Source organism: Canis aureus, chromosome 3 (assembly GCF_053574225.1).
Source record: "Canis aureus isolate CA01 chromosome 3, VMU_Caureus_v.1.0, whole genome shotgun sequence".
Classification (NCBI taxonomy): Eukaryota; Metazoa; Chordata; class Mammalia; order Carnivora; family Canidae; genus Canis; species Canis aureus.
In genome coordinates, this window is record NC_135613.1 from 67673551 (window position 1) to 67698040 (window position 24490).

Genomic DNA, 24490 nt, shown 5'->3' on the forward strand with positions numbered 1-24490 from the left:
GAAAGAGAAGGTGAAGTATTTGTGCCTTCTGTGCTGTGTAACTGGCAGTCTTCCTCAGGGTTGTGCTCTGTTCCAGTGCTCTGCTGAGGCTCCCAGCTCTCTGGAGGACCACCATTCACTTCGCTCTCAGCCCCCATCTGCCACTTCTGGACATAACCCCCATCTGATGCAGCTCCCACCCCACAGCACCCACAGAGGAGTGGGTGAGCCACTGGTCAGAACTTAATCACAGGGACAAACCAAACTGCAAGGGAGGCTGGCAAATAGTCTTTAAATGGAAGATCATCTGCTAGTTAACATTCAGGACTCTTACTAAAAGAAGTGGACAGGGACGCCTGGGTGGCTCAGCAGTTGAGCATTTGCCTTTGGCTCAGGGTGTGATCTCAGATTCCCAGGTTAAAGTCCCACATTGGGCTCCTTGCATGGAGCCTGCCTCTGTGTGTGTGTGTGTGTGTCATGAATAAAATCTTTAAAAAATAACACAATTTGTTAGAGTCCTTTTTACTTAGCCCCTTTAGAAGAATTGCAAAGTTACACAGGTAAAGGGTGTGCATACAGGACCTGCTCAGAACTGGAGTTGGTATTATAATCTAGCACAATTAAGTTGACCACATACCTTAACAAAGGCACTGTGGGCCAGAGTATCAAAGGGAGAACTCAGGGCACAATTTAATTATTTGGGCCAAGGCAACAGCTTCCCTAAGCTGTAATATGTATTGTGATACTGGAAATACATCATTTTCAAGTGACACTAGGTTACCAGCTATCTGCACACTTACATGTGTATTTGCCCCATCAAACCAGCGCAAAACTCTTCAGGTAACATCAAGAGTTAATTGAAACTCAGACTCAGGAATTGCCAAAGGCTACATAGACTTTAAGTGAAGAAAAGCAGAATATCAGATGCCAACTCAAGTGCTTCCCTTACCATGGCAGTCCTCTCTTTGTTTTGAGAACCAGGAATTTCTAGAAAGAATGCATGTTGGATATGAGATACTCCAACTCAGACATAAGGACGAACTGTAAATCAGCTTGCCATAAAGGTCAGGCCTCATCCTGCTGATGCTGCTTTATTTCGTGGTTTCAGTAGCAGGACTTGTCTATATTATCAGCTGATACTGAAATCGACTCTCCACCCCCCCCCCCACCCCCCACCCCCGCCCCAGCCCTCTTCCTCTAGAAGTGCAGTGGCTCCAGCTGAGACCAAAGCCCAGGAGTCAGAGGCCCCGACCAGGCTTCGGCAGTGCTTCACGGAAGCATGGTGGGGGGAAGAGGCAAGGAAATCAGACCCACCTTCTTCCACTTAATGCTTTAGTTTTGGGGCGGGAGGCTCACTTTATTATTTGAGTGTATTTTAAAACATTGTGTTTACCGCAAGAAGCAAATAGCGGTGACCGTCTAGAAGAGGGAACACACCTTGAGGGCTGAGTTGGTGAGGAAGGGATCATTCTTCCCTCGGGAGGCTCCCCTCCCTGCTGCCCGCGGGTCCAGGGCTGGACAATCACCCCCACCTCCCAACAGGTCCCCTGAGAAGAGCAGGATTCTTCCCTTGCCGAGTTCAGAGATGCCCTGTGGCTTCGGCTGGAGCTACTCTCTTGTCAGCCCGAACTCCAACTTAGCCACCTCTCTGGACGCTCGCCACACTGTCCCGTACCCGTCCGGCCAGTGGCACACCGCTCGCTTGAGCATCTCTTCTCGGCATCCACCACTGCCCTCTCAGGGGTGGCCCTGAGCACCTGGCCTGCAGCCTGCCGAGCCCCACGGAGTGTCGGCGCCCGCCACCCCCACGGACCCTGCAGAGCCTAGGGTCCCGGGTGAATTTGGCCATTTCGGCGAGGAGTGGGGTGGAGATGTGGCCCCGGGTTTAGCTGCAGTGCTCTCTTCATCAGATTTCAGAGAAGTCAGACCGGGATGTTCCTACTCGGCCCCGCGCCCTGGACAAACCTCAGGATCCCTGTGGAAAGCGCGTGGAGGGGGTGGGGCAGGCCGGGGCGCGCCGGGAACCGGCTCCCCTCCCCGGCTCGCTGCCCGGGCTGGCCGGGTCGGTCGCGCCGGGCGCGCTGGAGGAGGCGGTCGCTGGCGGGCCAGGGCCGGGGCTGCCCTGCCCTCCGTGACGTCCCAGGGGGCGGGGGGCGGTGCGCTGGCTCCGCGCCCTCCCCGCCTCCTCCGGACGCCGGGTCCGGGGCTTCTCGGGAGATGCTGCCGCCGCCTTTGCAGTCGCCGCGCACGCCGCCCCGGGTCGGTCCGCTCCAGCGCCGTGGCGCCGCGCTGTCCGCGGTGTTCGAGGGCGCACCCGAGCCGGGCCATGCAGCCGGGAGCCGCGCTGCAGGCCGTGCTGCTGGCCGCGCTGCTGGCGGGGCCCCGGGGCGCCACCGGCCGCCTGCTGAGCGGTGAGTGAGCGCGCAGGGGCGAGGGCTGGGGCGGGGCCGGTCCCCGGAGGGCTCCGCAGACGCGCCCGCCGCTCCCCAGCCGCTGCGGGCCGCCTTCGAGCCCGCAGCACCGCTTCTCCGGCCCCCTGCAGAGGCGAGGGGCGTCCCCGGCTCCGCTAGTGGACCCAGCCCCCACTCCCCTCCCGCGCGCCTGCTGGTGGGGGAGCGGTCGCCCCGCGGCTGGCTGAGACCGGCGCGGATCCTTGCGGATCCTGGAACCCTCAAAGTCCGCTCCCCGTCCGGAGTTCCGGGCGTTAGGGCACATAGGCCAGGTGCGGCAGTGGGCACACTGTCCCAGGAGGCGTCCCCCGGGCCCGCCCCACCGCGCGTGGCGCAACAGTTGCCGGCACCCCCGCGCGGGGACAGGCTCACCGACCCTCCTCCCGCCCACCCGGGAGGTCTCCTGTTCCGGGAGGAGGCGGGGACGGTGGGGATTCTGGATCGGCTGTGCGGTGGGAGCCCAGCCTGTTGCTCCTGGTCTCTTCTGTGGGGGGAGGATGGCGGGATCCAGCTCTGGAGCAGAGCGCTTAGAGATCCAGAAAGAAGCCGGGTTAGCGCGGGACAAGCCCCGCCTGACTCAGGGGAATGACTCTCTTGCTTCCTTCCTCCTGTCGTGTCAATGCAGCCTCGGACTTGGACCTCAGAGGAGGTACAGTGCTTTGGCTTCTTGCCTCTTCTATTTGTTCTGCATGTCGGGGGGAGGATGTCCGTGCCTCTTTCTCAGGTCTTCGGGGCGAGGACAGACCGCCCACAGAGGATGGAGAATGACAGCCTCCACTCCGTTATCCGTGCTTGCAGAGCTGATAGAAAGGATCTAAAGTGTGTTTCGGAATGGGGGTGGGCTGCGAGGCGGCAGAAGGGGGGGTGCGTCTGAACTAAGCTGCCTAGGTTAGGGCTGCATGGGCTTTGTCCTAGGTCGTGGGGAACAGAAGCCCCCGCCCTTCCCCTTCCTGCAAATGAGAAGAGAAAGACACTTCCTGAAGGCAGGGGAACCAGATGCGCCTCAGGCATCCTTCCAGCTCTGGCTCTCTCTGGCACTCACCGGCTGACTTGCAGAGTGTGGTCAGGCTGGACCATACAGGAAACCCGTTTAAGGTGTTATGTTTTCCCTTGATAAACCAAAGGTAGAAAACTGGGGACTGCCAGTAAATTCAGCTCCACCTTATGTTATGCCCGTGTACCAGGTTGGAGGTACCTGAGGTTCATTTTCACTGGCTGCCCCATTTGGAGCCACCTTGAGGGAATCACAATAGCTGGGCTGGCTGGGTCTTCTCCCTAGGCAGTGTGCCAGCCACAGCCTCTCTGGCCAGGGGCACCCATTCTCTCTGGAACACCCTCTTAGTGAAAATGTCGCACTTTTGAGGCCTCTTCATTTGCTGATGAGCCAGTCCTGTTAGAGTTCTAGCAAGAGCAGATGAATAATAGAGAGAAGATGCAAAACTCTTATAACTTGTTGCTTATTGAGAATTTCCTTACAAAAGTGATAAAAGAAGCAGTAGAAACAAGACTTCTTGGGAGTTTCCTGGATTATCTACATGTGCTGTTCCCCTTCAGCACTGAAAATGCAGTCAACTGTCTGCAGCCTTTGCCCCATATACTGGTCAGTATAGGGATGAATGCTATCTGATTCCCCACAAGGCTGCAAAACAAATTAGGAAAATGAGAACATTCCTTGAGGGCTGGGAAGAGATTCCCAAACCAAAACCCTTCATCCCTTTCTCACACCCACAGCCCACAATCTGGCTCTTACATTGCAAGGGACTTCCTTTGTTGAAATTTAGTTTTCACTTGTACATTTGGGTCCAGGGGCATGTGTTTCTGCAGGCTAGGAACTGGCCTTTGTTTCTTTTATATATATATATATATATATATATATATATATATATATATATATATGATTTAATTTATTCATTCATCAGAGACACAGAGGGAAAGGCCGAGACACAGGCAGAGGGAGAAGTAGGCTCCCTGTGGGGAGCCTGATACAGGACTGAATCCTGGGATCCCTGGATCATGCCCTGAGCTGAAGGCAGACACTCAATCACTGAGCCACCCAGGTGTCCCTGGCCTTTGTTTCTATAGTCCCAGCATCTAGCACCGTGCCAGCCACAGAGCCTACACTCAATACACATTGATGGAACGAAGTTTGCTCACAGCAAGGTTTTGCCCAGATGCAAGCTAGGGGCGCATGTACCGGTGAACAATTTGCTCCTCCTCAGTAGAATCCCATCCGTCGGAGATGGTTTTCAGCCTTCCAGGTATCAGTTGGATAAGGCACATTACATAGGCTCCCAATGCAGCCTGAAACTGCAGCGGAGTGGCAACTGGGCAGCACGGTTCAACAGTTACAGGTTTGACTTTGTAATCAGAACCTCGTTCTGACTCTGATGATGCTACCAATAGCTATGTGACCTTAGCCAAATTACTTAATTTCTCTGAGCCTCAGTTTTCTCCTCTGTAAAATGGGGCATAAGCAATATCTACATCAGGGGATTACTATGAGGTTCAATGAGATAAAGTATAGATGTAAATGTAAAAGCCCTTAGCATAGTTCATGCCATGTGGTAAGAGTTCAGTAAACCTTAACTATGTCTTTCGGTGAGATCATTCAGAGCAGAAAACCCCATCGACTGGATGCTCTTAGCTTCTGCTTACAGGACAGCATGGGCGAAATCTTGGTCCTACTACACAGGCAGAGGGTTCCAGGATAGAGGAATCCACAGCCAACTTCAGAATACCTCTCTTACCTAAGGAAGCACCAGAGATAACTCACTCTAAACAATACTGTCCCCTGAGACTTCCTGATGACGTGAAAGTGCTATATGTGTGTGACCTTAAGTGAAACCATAAGTCTTCAGCTACCTCTCTTTTATTTTTTTTTATTTTTATTTTTTTTAGCTACCTCTCTTTTAAAGCATAGTCAAAAATGTCTGCTCTTGAAGAATCTGTAATGGAGCAAACAAAACATGGAGTCCCTACACAATACAGGCATCAGAGTTGAAATTACTGCATCTCGATGCAGGGAGGGATATTAATTTGCTCTCAGGCACTAAATGACATTATACAGTCCACAGATGAGTAATCAGAATTCCTGCCCAGGGGTAGCTTCATTCACTTGCCCCCGAGCATCCCTGCCCTGGTATACTTTTGGGAGTACTGAAATAGCTTGGCTTCTTTTTTCTCTAGGACAGCCAGTCTGCCGGGAAGGGACACAAAGGCCTTGTTATAAAGTCATTTACTTCCATGATGCTTCTCGAAGACTGAACTTTGAGGAAGCCAATGCAGCCTGCAGGACAGATGGGGGCCAGCTCCTTAGCATCGAGTCTCAGGATGAACAGAGATTGATAGAAAAGTTCATTGAAAACCTCCTGGCGTCTGATGGTGATTTCTGGATTGGGCTCCGGAGGCGGGAGGAGAGACAAAGCAACAGCACAGGCTGCCAGGACCTTTATGCTTGGACAGATGGCAGCACGTCAGCATTCAGGTAAGTGTGTAGAAACCCAAAGAGCTAACTCACTTGACATAACTCAAAAAGGAGGCAGGCTGAATCCACAATGCCTGGTCAGTGGGGAAGAGGTGAAGGTCCAGCCAGGCAGAGCCCTTAGAGGATGGCACTGGCCAAAGCAGTGTGGTGAGGGTGGTGAATCAGCCCGGATCTGTGCCCAACTCATGTCCCAAGAGCTCTGTCCAGGGAGATGTGGCCCAGAAGCATTGTTTTAATAGCACATGATGCTTGAAGTCAGTGGTTCTGGCTGTCCAGCCTTTTGGATTAGAACCCCAATGAGAGATTGAAGATCTGTGGGGCTAAGACTTACTGTAGGGCTCCATACCACAGGGGTGGGCCTGGTTGGGCCAAAAGGGAACTCAAGGAAGCCTGCGTTTTGGAGGATCCTCCTAAACCCACAGCATCAGGACCCACTCATTTCACACCCCACCCTGATACCATGGCCTTGCCATTGTTCCTCCCTAAGAAATGCAGTGACATGGACAAACATCAAAAGGTATCAGAGTGAAAAGGCAGACATAAGACTGGATAAATGAAAAAAGAAAAAAAAAAAGACTGGATAAATGTAACAAATTACAGAGTAAATATCTTTTTTACGATAAAGCGTTTATGTAAGTCATTAAGACACTAAAAATTTATGTAAGTCAATAAACCCCAAAAGATAAAGAGGCAAAAAACCTAAGCAATTGAAAAATAGAAAATCTAACTGGTCAATGATCACATGGGAAAAAAAAGTTTGAATCATTGTCAATCAAAAGAATGCAGATTAAAATATATGTTTTTTACCTGTTATCTTGAAGACAACAGGTCAGCGTCTATCAGAGTCCATCCATTATGCTAATCAGATCCACATGTTCCATCTAGGTGCCACAGGTAGCCCCTCCAGGTTCTCACAGGCCTCTCTTCCTGGAAGAAACTTTAAAAAGGGAAATTTGTGGGGCGCCTGAGGGGCTCAGTTGGCTAAGTATCCCATTCTTAATTTCTCAGGATTGTGAGATCGAGCCCTGTGTCAGGCTCCATGCTGGCCATGGAGCCTGCTTAGGATTCTCTCCCTCTCCCTCTCCCTCCCCTCTCCCTCTCCTTCTGCACCCCCCTCTCTAATTAAAACAAAGGGGGAAAAAAGGAAAGTTAGTATGACGAACTACACTCCTCACCACAGGAGCTAGTCCCAGGGCCACAGCTGATACTCATTGACCTCCCTCCTCTACCATCCAGTCTAGATTCCCCTCACTCTCTGCTCAGGGAGCCTCAGTGGCTTACCTTGTGGCAGGACCCAGACCCTCAGCCCTGAGGAACGTTAGGCCCCAGTCATCTTGCACTTCTCAGGCTGGAGTCATTTAACACTTCCATTTACCATCGAAATTAGGTATGTGAGTACCCACAGGAATTCAGGTAGATAACCTGGATACCAAATATATTTCTCCCTCCCCAGAATGGGTGACAGGATGGCTACCTCCTCCTGGGATTAGGACCAGTTACCTCCTGCAAAGATAATCATTGTTCTTCTTGGCCTGCTGGTCTCAAGACATAAGGATCCCAGAGCACCCAAGTGGCAGCCATCACTCATAGTTTAATAAGACTTTTCCTGTATCTTCTGGTGGAAGTATTTCACCTTTGGGTACTGGGCCATCTAAAACCTATAGAGCCCAGCACTGCAGAGACAGGAAGCACAAATTCCCCAAGTGGGTCACTACTAGTGGTAGTAAGCAAGGCTACTCCTGTTTCTGCCCACTGGTTCTCACACCCATGAAGTCTTACTCTTGGGGACATGGGATGATATACAGAGGACATTTATTTAAAGTGTGCACTGAGTCTTGGGAGATAATGCTCCCTCCTTGCAAAGTGTTCCCTCTAAGCCAGTGCTTCATCTGTGTTGTCAACAAATTCCTCCACCATTCTGTCCAGCTAGCAACTTCCAGATGGTGCAGGATATGATGTGACCGGTAAATCCCCAGGCGACAAGCCTACTCCCACACCTCCTTTGCTATAAAATAGGTCCCTTGGTCTGATGAGGTGTTATTTGGAATCTCATGTTGGTTGATCAAATATTGCATACTGGTGCTGATTGAGGCCCTGAGGCAGGAAAGGCAAACTCATACCCAGACTGTACATCTATTCCCAACAAAATGAATCATTGCCCCTCTCAGGATGGAAAGAGTCCAACATAGTCAACTTGCTACCAGATGCCAGGTTGGTGTCCTAGGGTTGGTCTTCCTTTAGGGATTTAGCTTTGGCCTCTGCTGCTGGAAGGTTAGATGTTTACAGTAGCTAGATCAGCCTTGGTGAGTGGAAATGGACATGTTGATCCCATGCATGGCCTTCATCCCTGCCACATGGCTAGTAGAGTATGTATCTATTGTGCCAGCAATGGGGTGGCTGATTATAAGCTAGCTGCCATCAACTAACTGAGTCATTTTGTCTCCCTGGCTGTTTAGTGCCTCTTCTATGCTAAGTGCTTTCTGATGGGTTTTAACATGTGATAGATCCTTATACTTTATGCCTATTCCCCTATGTATATTCATATCATTCTATCTAAGAGTTCCTCATCTCCAATCTTCTCTTCCTCCTTTTCGACTCCTGATCATCTGGCCAAGCTCTTGCCTTACTCCTGAGTCCTTATATATTCTAACCTCCAGTAATGTCTCTGCCCATGCAAGGTAGTTAACTAAGTGCTCCATCTAAGCTGAAGACATTGGGAGGATGTCCCCTTACCACTTGACCTTTCAAGGCCAACTCTGAGTGGTGTCATAGTACAGCTGCTGTCCAGTGGAATCATACTCCCGTATTTGGCTGACCTATCCATGAACCAAACTCAGGCAGCCTCTGAAGCAAGTCATAAAGGATTCCTTTATGCAGGTATAGGTGTAAGCTGAGAGGGGCTTTGGAATGACAGTGGTAGATGCCATGGCAGGTTGCTCTGCCTGCTTATACAGTGAGTGCTCTTTGGTTCTGGATATACCTCTTCCATCTTAGAATGGATTGCTTCTTGGCCTGCCCAGCCCAGGACTAGTTGTGTCTGACAGCACCTCATTCATCATGGGCAGGTTGGACTGCACAGTCTCTTGGTGCTCCTTGCCCAGTAGCCAAGCCAGGAGTTGTTTTCCAAAAGGTGATTGTTTCTCAGCTACAGATAACATGCCCTTGCTATCAAATCTTAGCGATCTACACTGTTATTCTCTCATTGGAGCTTTTCACAAATTCTATACAGCATTATATTTCCCATCACTGATACCTCTACTAATAGAATCTCCTAGATTATATGGCCCAATGGGAAAATATGCTTGCACCACAGCCTAGACCTGCTTCAGGGTCCTTTTTGGCTTCAGACCTCACTCAAAGCTGGCTGTCCTTCATGTTGGCTGGTACATGGGCCAGAGCAATATTCCCAAATGTGGAATATGTTACCTCTAGAACCCAGAGAGGCCAACTAGGTGCTATGCTTCCTCCTTTACATTATTGAAAGATGCTTCAAGATGCAATATTTGTCCTTTAATATGAAAGGGATGTTCAGGCATTCCCTAGATCACTAGAAACCTACACATTTTCATGAAGTGGCAGGCTCTTAAATCTTCATAGAGTTTATCTCTAACCTTCTAGACATATGAGTGTCTTACTAAGTTTATCTGGTTCAGTAGCATGATGTCAGAGATATAGTAGACTACTGTGATTTTCTGCAAAGTCTCCTTATACCAAAGTCTCCTATGGCAGAGGGTGAGAAAATTAACATAGGCCTGAAGTAAGACCATAAATATATGCTGTTGTCTATTCCAAATGAATGCAAACTGTTTCTGATTCTCTTTCTGATTCTATTTCTGAAAATATTGTGTTCACCGGATCTGCATGCTAAGTACCCTGCATGCATGTTAACCTGCTCTAGCAAAGATACCACATATGGCACAGCAGCTGTAATTGAGACTTCTACTTAGTTGTGTTTATGCTACTCTGGTATCATCCTTTGGGATCTGACTGGTTTTTGCAGGGTCCAGACTAGTGAACTAACTAGAGATATGATGGAGACTACCCTCCACTCCCACCCCCCACCCCACTGCATTCTCTAGATCTTCAAGGGAAGTATTACTTTCTGTCATCTTCTCCTGGATAAAATATTGATTTTTTTAATTTACTGCTTTGGAGAGGGTGTGGAAGAGTGCAATTTCAGAAGCTTCTGCTTGACCTAGTCCACTATTATAGCTCTTATTTTGTAGGCTAAAGAACCAATGTAGAACTATACCAACTACCAAATACGGCTGTTCAAGTCATATGGGAAATGCCCACTTTATGGGTCCCCCCATGAGCTGGTCCTAGGCCAGAACTCCATTTCATACCTGACCTCAATATGTTCCTGGTAGCCTTGATGACATTTCAAGTCTTCAAATATCAATGTCACTTGCATCCTGTGCCCAACAGTTCTTACAACGTTTGGATATTCCCCTTCCCCAATGCATGGATAACTCTACGAAATAGCCATAGTCCCTTTGGGAGAACAAGAAAAATGATTACCATGTATGCCAACTGTGGCATTGCAGGGTCCCTCCTCCTGAAGAACCTGGCCTCCTCTTCTATCAGTGAGTTCCCAGCCTGAGAGCTGGCTTGAGTCCACAACCTAGGCGCCTGGCATAATATTCCATCTATTCCATCAGCTGTGAAATGAAATAACATAAAGCCATAATGCCAGTGGGAAAAAGAACAGGGTAAGTCAAGGTAAAAGATCTACCAAGTGGGTTAGAATATGGTCTGGTCATTATAACTACTGGGTCAGAGCCCAGCCCAAGTCAGGGCCCCCAGCTGTCCAGATGCAGCATCCAAGCAGTGCTTCAAGTTCAGTTATTATCCAGGCAAATCAACCCAGTGGGTGCAGCAGAGGATCTTCCCTTTGGTGGATAGTAACATAGCACTCAAACAGAGGCATACCTAGGTGCTACAAGGAGACCTATCTCTCAGCTGCCTCCAAGGAGAGGCTCTCAAGATCTATGCAGAGCAGCAGGACTCAGCTAAATAATCTGAGCATCAGGGCAAGACCTGGGCCTTGGAAGGAGGCAACACAGGTGGATGACCATGCAGACTACAAAGCCCAGCCCTGAGTCAATGCATACAGCGGGTGCTCACAGCATTTAGATTCTCTGTAGAATCCAAGGCCTTAACCTGGCACCCAATATCCAACTGGGTGGCAGTACCATTTAATTCCAAGTAACACTGGGTAGTGAAGCGCAGGCTGCTAATGCACCCCATTCAAGAGGTAGGAAGACAAAGACAAGAAATCTGGCAGCAGAGGCAGAGGGAGGGGCTCGTCTGCCTGATGACGTGGAAACAACTTAAAAACTGAAAAAGACTATGTGGGCCGTCTCCTCTTACCGCCACCCCCTCACCTGCTTTGACAGCCTCTACATTTTGGAAAGTCTTGCTCAGATGCTTGAATTTTCCATTTACATCCCAGGGCTAGAAAGGCAGTTATGACTGTCTATGACTGTCAAAAAGCAGAGAGATGTGAGCAGGTCAAGCTCTGGCTGAGATAAACCATGCCTCTTCTCGATGCATCTGATTTCTAAAACAAGGAGAAACAAAAGCCAGTTAGCAAAGAGCAAGAAAGAAACAAGATCATCCAGATTGGCCCTGCTAACTGCTTTTGCTCATAATTACTTTGCAGATATCATATGGTAATATATTCCTCCCTACAAAGAGGTTGTGGTAAATGTCAGAGGATTGATGGTGATGTCTGTATTAGAAAGCACGTGGTTCTGCTCATTGGCAGCACTTCAATTCCTGCCTCTCTCTCTATTGTCTTCCGAAGTAGAATCCTAAATTCGTGTCTCAACGGCACTTGATGGCAAAACAAAGGTTTTTAAAGTCTTGGAGTTTCCTTCTCCAATGGTGTCCATCGTTGACCTCTTTCCTACAGGAACTGGTATGTGGATGAGCCTTCATGCGGCAGTGAGGTCTGCGTGGTCATGTACCATCAACCATCGGCTCCTGCTGGTGTCGGGGGCCTCTACATGTTCCAGTGGAATGATGACCGATGCAACATGAAGAACAATTTCATTTGCAAATATTCCGATGGTAATGAATCTTTTCCCAAGTTACATGGCTGAATTCTCAGTGTCCTCTCTTAACTTTGTAAGCAGCTGCTATCTCAGAATTGTTACATGGTCTCTGAGACAGCTTGTTGCAAATGCCAGGGGAGTGGAGTGACAATTCCTCATTGAGGGCTATTCTCAGCAGAGGAGAAGAGTAGCTGATGCTAAGGGAAGGGATGAAGGAAAGAAAGGGTTTTGTTTATGTACGACAAATCGAGAATGGTGAGAAGTTCAGGAAGCAAAAAGCCCTCCAAGTGGACAATCACAAATTCTCATTCTTTCCACACGTGAGCTTGGCTGTAGAGAATTTGGGAAAAAGAAAAAATGTGAAAGGAAGCTGGCCACTGTTCCTGCAAGTCTTCTAAGAGCCACATGGCATTATTTTCTGGGGCTTTAAGGAAACAGAATAATGACCAGAGCAAGTAGATGATGGAGTACACTAATTTCACTGGCATTGGACAGATGGCAGTCTCCGTGAGGAGCAGGCTTAAACCACCCTCTCTGCATGCCTTTGCAAATCCAACTGGCCTTTGCCTCTGGATCTGTTGAGTGTTTTGAATTGGCTACAAGCCTGCAGTCTCACTCTGCTGGGGTTTCCCAGACTCCTCCCTCATAACCCACTTAGATCTAGACTTCAAGTGATTTTGATCTGTCCTGAAGTTTCTCAGCTCCCTGAAGCCAACTACCCAGTGACCATCCTGCACCATTTCCTGCCTCGCCAGAACAGAATGGCTTGTTAGTTGCATCTAGTTGAAGACTAAGTAATCCTAAAATTGTTTGAATTTAGGCTTTTGCTGTGATTTTTGCTGCTAAAAGGTGTTTTTTTCTCCCTCCTTCCCCATCCTTCCCCTGTGAGCTCTGTGAGGTGCATCCCACTCTCCTATGCACTCTGTGAGGTGCCCCCCACTTCCCCATGTGCTCTGTGAGGTGCCCCTCACTCCCCTCTGAGCTCTGTGAAGTTGCCCCAGAGCTCTTAACTGCTGTTCCCGGTACTTGGAACACTCTTACCCTTTCCCAGCAACTCTTTCTCACTTGGGTTCACATTCAACATCATTTTCTCTCATAACAATTAAGTGTAACAGGTGATTGTGGATTGGAACCTGGGTGATGATGATGGTTTTCTATAAAAGGCAGGATTAGGACAATTGGCAGAATTTGAGTAAGGTCTATTAGGCAATAGACTATCAATGTTGATTTCTTGGTTCTGATCACGTTACTGTGGTTACATAAGAGCCTGCCCCCCCCCCATCTTTTTAAATACATATTGAATTAATTAGAATAAAGAGTAACCATGTCTGCAACTTATTCTCAGTAAAAAAGTTACACATGTATGTCTGTATATGTTTTTCATACATATGTGGATGTATCTAGAGACATAAATAAAAATATAGACAAATATAACAGAATAAATAAACAAAATGTGATAAAATCGTAACATTTGGGTAAAGGATATATGGGCATTCTTTGTACTATTTTAGCAAATTTTCATAAATCCAAAATTTTTCAAAATAAGAAATTGAAAAAATTTCCTTTAGGAAACCTTCCAAGGGCCCCTCAAAACCAAGTTTGGTTTTCCTCCTAGGAGGATTTTGGCATCTCACACATACAATGCTTTGCCTATTTATAAGTTTGTCCCCTGCACTACATGGTTGGCATGAGGTCTAGAAATATACCTATTTAACAAGTTAATCCCTGCATTTGATGGGCTAGGGGAAGGTCATCCAGTGCAGTTCCAAGGGATGCACATGATCTATATGCCATGATCTATATGCCAGAGTGGCAAGGGAAGGGCTGAATAATATCTAAAACTGAACTTGACAACATGACCATGTAGAGTAGGGGCACACTAGCCAGATCTGAACCCTCACTTACTTCTGGGGTCTGCTAATACACCTATGTGTATTCAGTGAAAATCAGAGACAAATCAGCTGAGGCAGCACATTGCAGATGCATCGTAAGGATTAATGGAAATGCTGCATTAATCTGCCATGTTTAATACACTTTTGCACACTGGATTGAACCATGGAGGGACAAACAAAATGAATAGGTCATGTAATGTTATTGAATATACTATGTATTATAATGTAATATCACAAAATTAATATTTGTTAATATTATCCTGTGTTTCCATATGTTATGGCCATCCTATAGAGCGTACGAGCCAGAGAAGGTTGGAACTATTCTCATTTGCTATTTTATCTCCACTACCTACCACAGTTTGTCTCCTTGCAATTTTAATTTTTACTTGAATTTATTTGGTTCAAATTCCAGTTCAGCTACTCACTCACTGTGAGATTTAGACAAGTTATTCCTGTACCTTGGATACATGGCGTACAAAATCACCAAAATAATAGCAACTACGTCAATGAAGCTATTACCAGGGTAAATTGTGTTTGTTTTCATAAAACACTTAGAACATGATGATGTTTTTATATGTAGAAGGCACTATATAGGTTGGATGTTTGGAAATAAATGAACAATTTGTATCACCTTTACACGCTTTCACGTGTGTGTATGCATGTGCCTATGCGCGCGCACACATACACACACACACACTTATGGGAAAGATGATTAAAAGTTTCCTTCAGAAACTTCAGAATAGATTTGCTATCCTGGCCTTAGGATTGTGAATTCCAAAATCATGCCCTTAAGGACCCTATCCCTATGAATCCCGGAGCATCTGATTAGCATAAGAGATTTCCTACCAGTACCACAGGGGGACATACTCCTAGCCAAAGGTAAAAACATGTAGATGTAGATTCTCTGTGCAGCTTGGTTGTCCTGAGGCTCTTTGAGATATTTAAACTGATTTATGGTCTAGATCACCAGTGTCTGCCTAGGGGCTGGCAGTGGTCTGCTTACCGACCTCCCACCACCGCCACTTCCACTGCTTGGAGGTCAGTGTTTGTTACTCTCTAAAACAACCCCAGTGGAAAATGTTAAGATGTCTTTGGTTGCTTTAAAATAATCCAGGCCTGAGCATAGCTGGGAAGGGGTAGGGGTTACTTTTAAAACAAGATTAGCCATGTTATAAGGGTTGAAGCTAAGTGAGGGTACATAGAGTTTTATTCTACCAGTCTATTTTTTGTGTATATTTGGAAATTCTCATATTTGAAATTTTTAAAATACTTTTTAAAAAAATACTCAAGCAAAGCTGGGGGAAGGCTAGTCTTGCTGCAAAAGTGATTCTTTTGACTTACTAACCCAGATCTTGGCATCTAGTAACACTAAATAAAGTATATCAGGTGATTGAATGTGTAAATAAGTGGATGCCATGATTCGGCCAATTTCATCCAGATGTCATGGAAATTTAGTTACTATTTTCATATTTGTTTCTTTCTGCCACAGAGAAACCAACAGCTCCTTCTATAAAGCCTGGAGGTAAGCCTTTCATTTGAGATTTGGGTTAATTTGGGCTGTTTCCCAGGCTCCCTGTAAGGATTTAGAACCATATGTTCTTTAGACCAGATTTTCCAACAGGAAGGGGGCTGATGTGAAGTCAGACCATTTGGAGAAGTGTATGCCATACCCAGCCATGTCAAGTAGTTCATTAATCTCTCTTCTGGTATTGCCTATTTCTCCCAAAGCTGAAAAGCAACAACCCACAAATTCAATTCGGGATGTGACTTGTCATTATTTACAATATGAAAGGAATAATTCAATCTAATGAGAAAAGAAGTGAGCCACACAGATAATTTATAATCCTAGAAGTGAGTCATTGGCCCTGCCCTTTGGCACCTCTGTATTTTCTGTGCCTTGACACCAGCCGCCTGCTGTCTACTTCAGTACATGATTCTTGGCAGCAAAAATCTTACCAGGAAGATGAAAACAATTAAATCTGTTGGCCAGCAAATTCAACCCTTTTACTTTTCTATATGTGCACCATAGCCTCGGTCAAATTGCTACCTCTTGTTGGCATCCCACCTACAACCTGGTGGGACCTCAGAGACCACCTGGATTGTGAGGCCTTCCTCCTCAAGTCCATGTGTCTGTTTTCAGGTGAAGGAACAGAGCCAGCAACACCCATACTTCCGGGAGACGCAGGGAAAGAAGATGCCAGAGAGACATTTAAAGGAAACAACGGTATGGACAGAACTCTCCAGGGGAAAATAGGTGATGGAACTCTCAATCACAAATTACCCATGGTTACTTTCTCTACTTTGTTCCCGTAACTACTAAAAAAAAAAGTGAACTAGACAGGGCATCTGAGACGTTGCAGAAAGTGTGTACAGTGTTGGGTTTCATCAGTAAAACACCCCGGGAGAGTAGACTGGCCAGGATGTGAAGTGCCTGTGTGATGATGGGAGTGGGGGACCACCCAGCAGTCATAGGGTAGGGGTTGGGGTACTGCAAGAGCAGTAGAGGAATAAGAGCAGAAATCCCACGCGGGATGCAGGATGCATGATGTCTGTGCTTGATACTCCCTTGTGAAACAGATAGAGGAAATGGGCAAAAATATTTTACAACTCAAATCATAAAGGATCAAAGAAAATGGGGTGATAAATTGGAGTCCTAATGGAATTTCAACTTCGCCTCTCACCTTGAGTTTTAAGAGGGAGATCTGCGCTTATGTCACTGGGCAACATTTAAACCACTTCATTTCTCTGTGCTATGGTGTCATCTTTTGCATAATGGAAGTAATGCTGTGTTTCTCACCTGAGAGCATTACTGTGCCCCTAAAATGAAATAGGATATTTTAATACTGCAGTTCAGTTCTGACCAGCCACCTCAATTTAGGGCAGACCCCACAGATTAAGGACTCCGTCCTCAACAAGACTGCCCTCACTTCAGACACAAGTTTAGGGGTGTAGGCCACTCTCACTTCTGATCAGCTGGCTACAAATCCAGAGGATGCCCACGACCCCCTCAGTTTTGATAACTCACTAGCACAACTCATAGAACTCAGGGAAACAGTATATTTATGACTGCATTTTATTGTAAAGAATCCAAATCAGGAGCAGCCAGCAAAGAAACAGATAGGGTAAGGTCTGGAGAGGTCCCATATGGGGAGTTTCTGTATCCTCTCCCGATGGAATCAGATTGCATAATTACCCTCCTGGCACATCAACGTGTTCACCACTTTATTGAGGTTGGCCATGTAATTGAACTCAATCTCTAGCACCACCCCCAACCATCCTCAGTCCCCCTTCTGAGACACCTCATCAGCATAAACTCTGTTTGGTCTGAGGGGCTCCTGAATAACAAAGTTATTCCTATTACCTGAGAAATTCCAAAGATTTAGAGCCTCTCTTCCAGGAACCAAGGACAAAGGTAGTCAAATTTTCTATTGTATAACAAATAACATGTGTTGAAAATGCTTTGAAAAAAGTACAAAGTTCTAAACAGACGTGGGTGGAGTTCTCATTGCTCATTGTTATCATAGTGGCATGTAAAGTGGGTTTTATTTGGGTCTCTCTGTGTGTGTATGGTGGCCAGGTTTGCAGCCTCACAGGAAAACAAAGCAACAGCTTCTAGAAGGTTAGGAACCTTGGACCAGTAAGAAAGGAGTCAGTCCCCCAGTCCCTGATTCTTCCTAAAATCCCCATGACAGAAAATTTAGACTTTGTTCCAAGTCTTAAAGGACAGGAAAGGTCAGGATAGCAGGCCTCTGAATGCCCTCCACAGTCACTGCTCTTGGCCCCAAATGGATCCAATAGTCTTAGTCAGATTTGTTGGGAAGGTTACAGTCTGATTCATGTGCTTCATGTGATCTTCCCTTTCCTGGTAATAGCCCTGAGATTTGCTTCTCTCTCCCTCCCTCCCTCCCTCCCTCTTCCCCACCCCACCTTGGGAACTGCCATTTCTGTCCAAAGACATCACCACTGCCCAAGCAGACTCTACTTTGTTAAGGAAGAGCAAAGACAATAAAAGAGAGAATCTCTTTCCTCTGGAAAAAAAATATATATAATTCTAACAGTGTGGTTCTGATATTTTGCAAGAAACTCCAACATGTAAACTTCTTTTCTCTATTACTTCGGGTAATACGTAGAAAATGCTCACTTACTGAAACTAGAAGACTTTGCTAACTGGGTAACTGTATATATATTTCCTTCCAGGAATATGCTCTTTGGAATATTCTGTGTTGATTATGCATTTTTAAGCTCATTTTGAAGCTTGTAACAATATCACTAACACTGATAATATATGATTTTCTTTTCAGAAGCTGCCTTGAATCTTGCTTACATTCTAATCCCCAGCATCATCCTTCTCCTTGTGGTCATCACAGTTGTGTGTTGGGTTTGGATCTATAGAAAGAGGCAAGTAAAATCTTCACTGTGTAGACCTTTGTATCTTCTAGACTCTTTGAGATTTGGACATTGCTCTGTTTGCTTCAATTACCATGGCAGATTTGACAGTAAATTCTCTGATGGGCTCAGGGCATTCAGAAGTACTAAGAATTTGTGCTTGGTTGTAATTAAGAAAGTGATCTTGGGCAGCCCTGGTGGCACAGTGGTTTAGTGCCACCTGCAGCCTGGGGTGTGATCCTGGAGATCTGGGATCGAGTCTCACGTCAGGCTTCCGGCATGGAGCCTGCTTCTCCCTCTGCCTGTGTCTCTGCCTCTCTCTTGCTCTCTCTGAATAAATAAATAAATAAATCTTTAAAAAAAGAAAAAAAGAAAGTGATCTTATATTCTTTAATTTTTGTGTGTGTGGAAGATTCCAAATGACTCGAGGAGTGAAACTGTTACTCCCCTCCTTTGTTTCCACACATCGCTCAGCAAAGTGCTTTCATGAATGTATGCCCTCACTCCAAAAATGTTGGTTCATTGGGTAAAGGAATAAAGAGTGAGCCATTGAAAAATGACTATTCCAAAGCCTTCTGGCAAACATCTGAAACTGAATCACTCTATTTGAAATGAAATAGTTAAAGCCTTTTAATTGACTTTGCTTTTCATTAGATATATAATTATAGATTGCTACAAAATAGCCGCACTAACTGTCCTAGAGCATCTCTATTTATGGATCGTGTGCCACCATTTTGGAAGGTCCTACAGCTCTTCTCAGTTGCCTTTTTATTCCCCAGCATCACACCATATATAGAAGAAGAAGGCTGGTATGCCCATTTTACAACAGGAAAACTAAAGTCCAGTTTAAGATTCAACTCCCTTTGATAACCATTGGAAGATGAATTAGTAAGATTTTAATGCACAGTTGACCCTGGAATAACAGAGGTTTGAACTGTGTGGGTCCACTTATACATGTTTTGAGTATTTTTCAATAAATACTGTACTGTAAATATTTTTACAGTAAATATTTTCTCTTCTTTATGACTTTCTTGATAACATTTTCAAGAAAGATAAATATATTTTCTTTATACATATATATGTATATATATATAATATATATATAATATTATTTCTTTATACATATAAAGAAAATATATGTAAATATTTTCTCTTCTTTATGACTTTCTTGATTAACATTTTCTTTAACTTTTTATTTATAAGGATACAGTATATAAGGCATATAACATGCAAAATATGTATTAGGCTTCTGGTCAGCAGTATGCTATTAATGGCTCAGTCTGGGGTAGGTCAAAAGTTACATGCAGATTTTAAACTGCGTTGGGGGTTGACACCCATAACCCCCTCATTGTTCAAGGGTCAATGGTAGAACCTGCTTCATTTTACAATATCTTCCTTATAGGATTACTAGATTTAAAACAGTTAATGCATGCAGAATGGGCATATAATAAACACTGAAAATAGTTGGCTCTTACTATGATCATTTTTATTAGTTAATTCCTTTTGATCTAAAAATAGAATTCAATTAAAATATTACAAATATATTTTCCAACTGCTTACTCTGCAGTTGGTTTTTTGTTGTTGTTAAGTTTCTCTTCCTTAGTCTATTTAGCACCTCAACAGGATTTAGGAATTGTGACTCTGAAGCTAGAGCCTATCTCAGAGGTTTTTAACCTTTTTTTTTTTTTTTTTAATATTTAATTTAATCATGAGAGACCCACAGAGGGAGGCAGAGACATAGGCAGAGGGAGAATCAGGCTCCCTGCGAGGAACCTGATGCGGGACTGATCCCAGGACTCCAGTATCATGAGCTGAGTCAAAGGCAGACACTCAACCACTGAGTCACCCAGGCATCCCAGTTTTTAATCTTTTTGGGCCAGAGACCTCTGTAGCAGTTGGGTAAAGCCTCTGGACCCCTTCCCAGAACAAGATCTTTAAATGTATAAAATAAAATGTATTGGATTGCAAAGAAAGCAATTGTACTGATAAAAACAATTTAGCAAAATATTTCCAAAGACTGAATGTGGTTTGGCAATAGGTGTGTTTCTTTTTTTTGTTTGTTTGTTTGTTTTTTGTTTTTTTTGGTTTTGTTTGTTTGTTTTTTGGTGTGTTTCTTTATTAATGTGTGGGTGGGTGTTATTTATTTAGTGGTGAGTATAATTAGCATAATTTTGAAGTAGAGAGGAGTGTAAAATATTTTAAGGTATCTATGATAACTGTGATGTGATATGAAAACATCTGTGACTCTGTTGGTATCAAGTCAAAGATATTACTAATTCTACTCTGATTTGTTGCCTACATTCAGAATTGAAGGACAGCTTGGAGAAGAGTTTTTTAAAATGTGATATTTTTCCCATCCAGTTCTATCCATGGATGCTGCAGGAGCTCTGGGGTTCCCCAGATAATCACCTCTGTTCTATGCTTTGGCAGCAGTGAATATAGATACACAAGCACTTTGAATATAACACTACCTTCCTATTTTCATACCCCACCCCACCCCGAAGCCTTGACCTGTGTCTGTGGGTGAGAAATGCCGTGTAGTGATTGCCTGGGATGACTTCCTCCTACTGGAGCAGAAGCCACAGGGCTATTCTCAATCCCCTTGTCTAAAGTACTCAGCTCCAGTTTTCTTTCCTCCTAGGAAACGGGAGCAGCCAGGCCCCAGCACAAAGGAGCAGCACACCATCTGGCCCTCTCCTCGCCAAGGGAACAGCCCAGACCTAGAGGTTTACAACATCATCCGAAAACAAAGTGAAGCCGACTTAGCTGAGACCCGGCCAGACCTGAAGAACATTTCATTCCGAGTGTGCTCTGGAGAAGCCACTCCCGATGACATGTCTTGTGACTATGACAACATGGCTGTGAACCCATCTGAAAGTGGATTCATGACTCTGGCAAGCGTGGAGAGTGGTTTTGTGACCAATGACATTTACGAGTTCTCCCCGGACCGAATGGGGAGGAGCAAGGAGTCTGGATGGGTGGAAAATGAAATATATGGTTATTAGGATACATGAAAAACACTTGAATGAACAGGAGTGGGAAAGAAAGGAGGAGCAAAATTCTCCTGTTTTCTATGAGGAAAAGACTCAGAATGTGTATGAAAATGCTCAGATCAGGTCATGGGGGAGAACATGTGATCTCCATTGAGTTTGGCCATATCCCCTTTCCCAATTTCTTTTCCAGACCAACCTTCTGAGAAATTGCCCTGCCCACCATCAGGCACGTAGTAGAAAATAACTACCAATGGATGGGTTATTTATGACTTTCAAGGGACAACACTTTCCTTGCCAGGGTAAGGTTGTGGCTGCAGGACCTGGGAAACCCACCACTAGGTTCTGTTTTTCCTACTCTATACAGCAGCACATGTAATCACAAAGAGACAGAAATTACAGAATCTTTTCAAACCCCATGTACTCTGGCATTGGGCTGGCCTGTGCATTGGCAATTCTCAGATCGTTTTTTTTCAAAGAATCAAATCAAATCCAATCAAAAGCAGGAAGCAGAATGTTGGTCTGTCTGTGTCTAGAGACTTTCCTCAGCATGTGGCCTCAGGGGACCTCTTTTTCTTTCTCCTCACATCCAAACTTGGAAATATCCAACTTGGAAGTACTTTACAAACTAGAACTGAAATCTGAGTCTTGGCTTCTAGGCTTGTGTGCCCCACCCTGATCGTGTTTGTCGTCCTGCCTTGTGTGTTTGTTTTACAGAAGCATCAACATGATATTGCTGACAATGGTAATTATTCTTCCCTTTTGTTTTAGGGACCTGTGTCAAATACTTTTGGACTTGAATCCACAGAAAATTTTCTTATAAACTTACTTGATGTCAGTTGTTTACACTTGGGAGGTCTGAGAGTTCTTTCTATCACCTGAAAACTCCTTCCATCTTGTTATTTTAAGTTTTCATCATGTATTTTTTCATAGTTTGTCATTTTGCCTCCTGAATGGCGCCCCAAAGTAGACAGAGTTAGCTGGTCTGGGTCAGAGCAGTATCACAGTCAGCAGATGGTAATCACCACCCAATTACCCACCACACTAGGACAGAGAACAGAGTGTAAAACACACGTCACTTATGCCTGTTTCCAGGAAGTGATTTTGTGGATTTAAAGCAACAAGAGTAATGCCGTGGTGAGGACCAATTCATCGCCCCAAAACATCAGAGTTCCCATTTTGCTTTAGATATCCTGGCTCTGTAACCTGTCCTTTTAACCCTCCCCTGTGCTGCCCTCTTCAGGCCCCTGTTAGGCTGTGCCTTCATCATCTGCCCTAGTAATCCTACCTCCTACACCCGAGACAGCACCTGGCACTGAGTAGATGATCAATAATTGTTGAATGGATGAACAATTTATTTTTCGGGTCGTTGTAGAAAAGCCTATGTAGGGCAGCTTAAAAATTTATAGGACCTGTTGGTCACACTCCCCGGAGTGGGGGAGGTAAGTGAGTTGTTTTAGTTTTAAAAGCTTTCCTTTTGCCTAGGAAGAAAGGAAGCTGGTGAGTTGCCTAGGAAGCTGGTGAGTTGCGTTAACAACTTACTTTATGTCACTGAAGCTGGTGACCAAAATGTTAATGGGACTAATAAGCACAGCTGCAACTTTTTACCCAGGCCCTTTTAATTTGGGTTTAAATTTCTCTGACTCTCCTTTGGGGAGGTAGAGTTGAGGCTTGCACCGCTGGGTTCCTGGTCTGGTTGCTTCTCAGATCAGCCCTTTCCTTGCGGCCTGCTCAACATCACAGTGATTATCTTAGCTGTGCATCAGGTGGACAGAATTGGGTTTGGTTACAGATTTGGAAAGGCAGCCAGGAGCTTCTTTCTCAGGGTTCATCAACCCCCAGCCATTAAAGTAAGTCAGTGACCAGCCCAGTGGCTGCCTAGGCTCTGGTCCTAGAGGCAATCACAGGGGACTCACCTCACCTGGATACTGCCAACCTTCTGCACCAAATTTACCTATAATAGCAAGGAACTAGTTTTGGGGCTTGGTTTGAACGGACATCTCTTGGTGAGTACTTCGTGTACAATGACATGTGACCTTGTTTCTTCTGTTTGGTTCATTTGGGTGAAGCTCTGACTTTTGGGGAGGAGCTCATGCTCACAGAGGTACCCTCAGCTTCATTTGGTTTGTTCATTGTTGTAACTTTTTGGTATCTTTGAATAAAACTAGCCGTGTTCTCACTGGGATATGGGAAATGACAATTTCATCCCCACATGCAGTCCTTTAGGCTGTATTCTCTAAAATGACAATCTTTTTTTTTTTTTCTGCAACACCATTTGGCCACAATATTCGTTAGACTCCTAAGAAAAATGACCAAATAATGGATCTATAAATTATAATCCCATCTTGCAATGGATTTGTTTTATAAAAAGATACTTGGAAACTGGGCCTTTAAGATTTTGTTTGCATCTTGTTTGTGTATTTGTATATGTGTCCCTGTATATTGTAAATGTAAGATGTTTCCTAAAATGAATTTTTTAAAGTACTCCATTTAGTTGGCTTAAAGGCAAACGCTTGTAATAATCAGGCATTCTAAAACTCAGAAAATGGAAACTCAAACATTTTTCAAAGTTATGTGATCTGGGAAAATGTTTGATATTAAAGCTAATTTCAAGTTGTTGGTATTATTACATTGGACCTGTCTTCAGAGTTATCAACATTAGAGGTAGAATTTCTGTTCTACCTGTTTGCTGAAAGGCAGGTTCGTGTTATCTCTATTGCAAAATTTGTCAGAAGAGAAAAACCGCATGGTGTTGGTCTTTCTACCACAGTTCTATGTATTTGAGTTTGTTTCTATTTTGTTTGTTCATTTGTTTTTGTTTCAGAGAGAAACTTTATTACTTTGACTAGTGCAGTTTTGTGGGTAATCTAAGAACAAATAAATGTAAATAATGTTAATAAATGTAATTAAGACTACTGGAAATAATAAGAACGACTCTTTGCAAGGTAAGTGGGACTGGTTGTTCAAAGAGGGAACACTTAGAACAAAGTCTGATGTAAAAAGGAAAGTTATAGAAGGCTTGTAAGAGGGGATCTTTGGAAAGAAATTTTGTGCACAGTCGGACTGATGAAGATGTTGGAGACTAGTATGTATGTCAAAAAGTGTATTTGGGAGTGATCAACACTTGGGGAAGAGAAGGGAAAGTAAGAGAGCAGATCAAGCAGATGTCAAGCAGTGATAGAGTATCAACAGAAGCTTTCACTGATTCCCTGAGGAGTTCCAAAGTAGGATTAGTCTTCAGAACCATCCA

The 24490-nt window shown here is 44.9% G+C and overlaps 1 protein-coding gene and 1 long non-coding RNA gene across 12 annotated transcripts in view; one reads left to right on the forward strand and one right to left on the reverse strand.

Moving 5' to 3' along the window:
* Positions 1-24490, reverse strand: part of LOC144311236 (uncharacterized) — a 79036-nt gene that overhangs the window by 23455 nt on the left and 31091 nt on the right. For all 6 annotated transcript variants that reach the window (XR_013376813.1, XR_013376812.1, XR_013376814.1 and 3 more), the window contains 3 exons: positions 11301-11476; positions 10435-10574; positions 6721-6850 (listed from right to left, as the gene is read on the reverse strand). This is a non-coding gene — a long non-coding RNA (uncharacterized LOC144311236). The remainder of the gene's footprint in view (positions 1-6720; positions 6851-10434; positions 10575-11300; positions 11477-24490) is intronic.
* On the forward strand, positions 2248-24146 carry LAYN (layilin). 6 transcript variants are annotated; one of them, XM_077893435.1, is made up of 7 exons: positions 2249-2390; positions 5616-5913; positions 11831-11988; positions 15354-15386; positions 16005-16118; positions 18166-18262; positions 20892-24146. In XM_077893435.1, exons 1-7 carry the CDS (start codon positions 2306-2308, stop codon positions 21253-21255), a joined length of 1149 nt encoding a protein of 382 aa, XP_077749561.1. In that variant the 5' UTR covers positions 2249-2305; the 3' UTR covers positions 21256-24146. The 6 variants fall into 6 exon arrangements, with proteins under 6 accessions (XP_077749564.1, XP_077749561.1, XP_077749566.1 ...); XM_077893437.1 differs by having other exon boundaries at positions 2250-2390; positions 16005-16088; XM_077893436.1 differs by lacking the exon at positions 2249-2390 and adding an exon at positions 2790-3078.

What these genes read in the sequence shown, in the direction of transcription:
- LAYN (XM_077893435.1), top strand. Translation starts at nt 2,306, where the DNA reads ATGCAGCCGGGAGCCGCGCTGCAGGCCGTGCTGCTGGCCGCGCTGCTG. An exon ending in AACTCTCCAGGGGAAAATAG is followed by an intron (nt 16,119 to 18,165) that starts GTGATGGAACTC and finishes TTTTCTTTTCAG; the next exon opens with AAGCTGCCTTGAATCTTGCT. An exon ending in GTTTGGATCTATAGAAAGAG is followed by an intron (nt 18,263 to 20,891) that starts GCAAGTAAAATC and finishes CTTTCCTCCTAG; the next exon opens with GAAACGGGAGCAGCCAGGCC.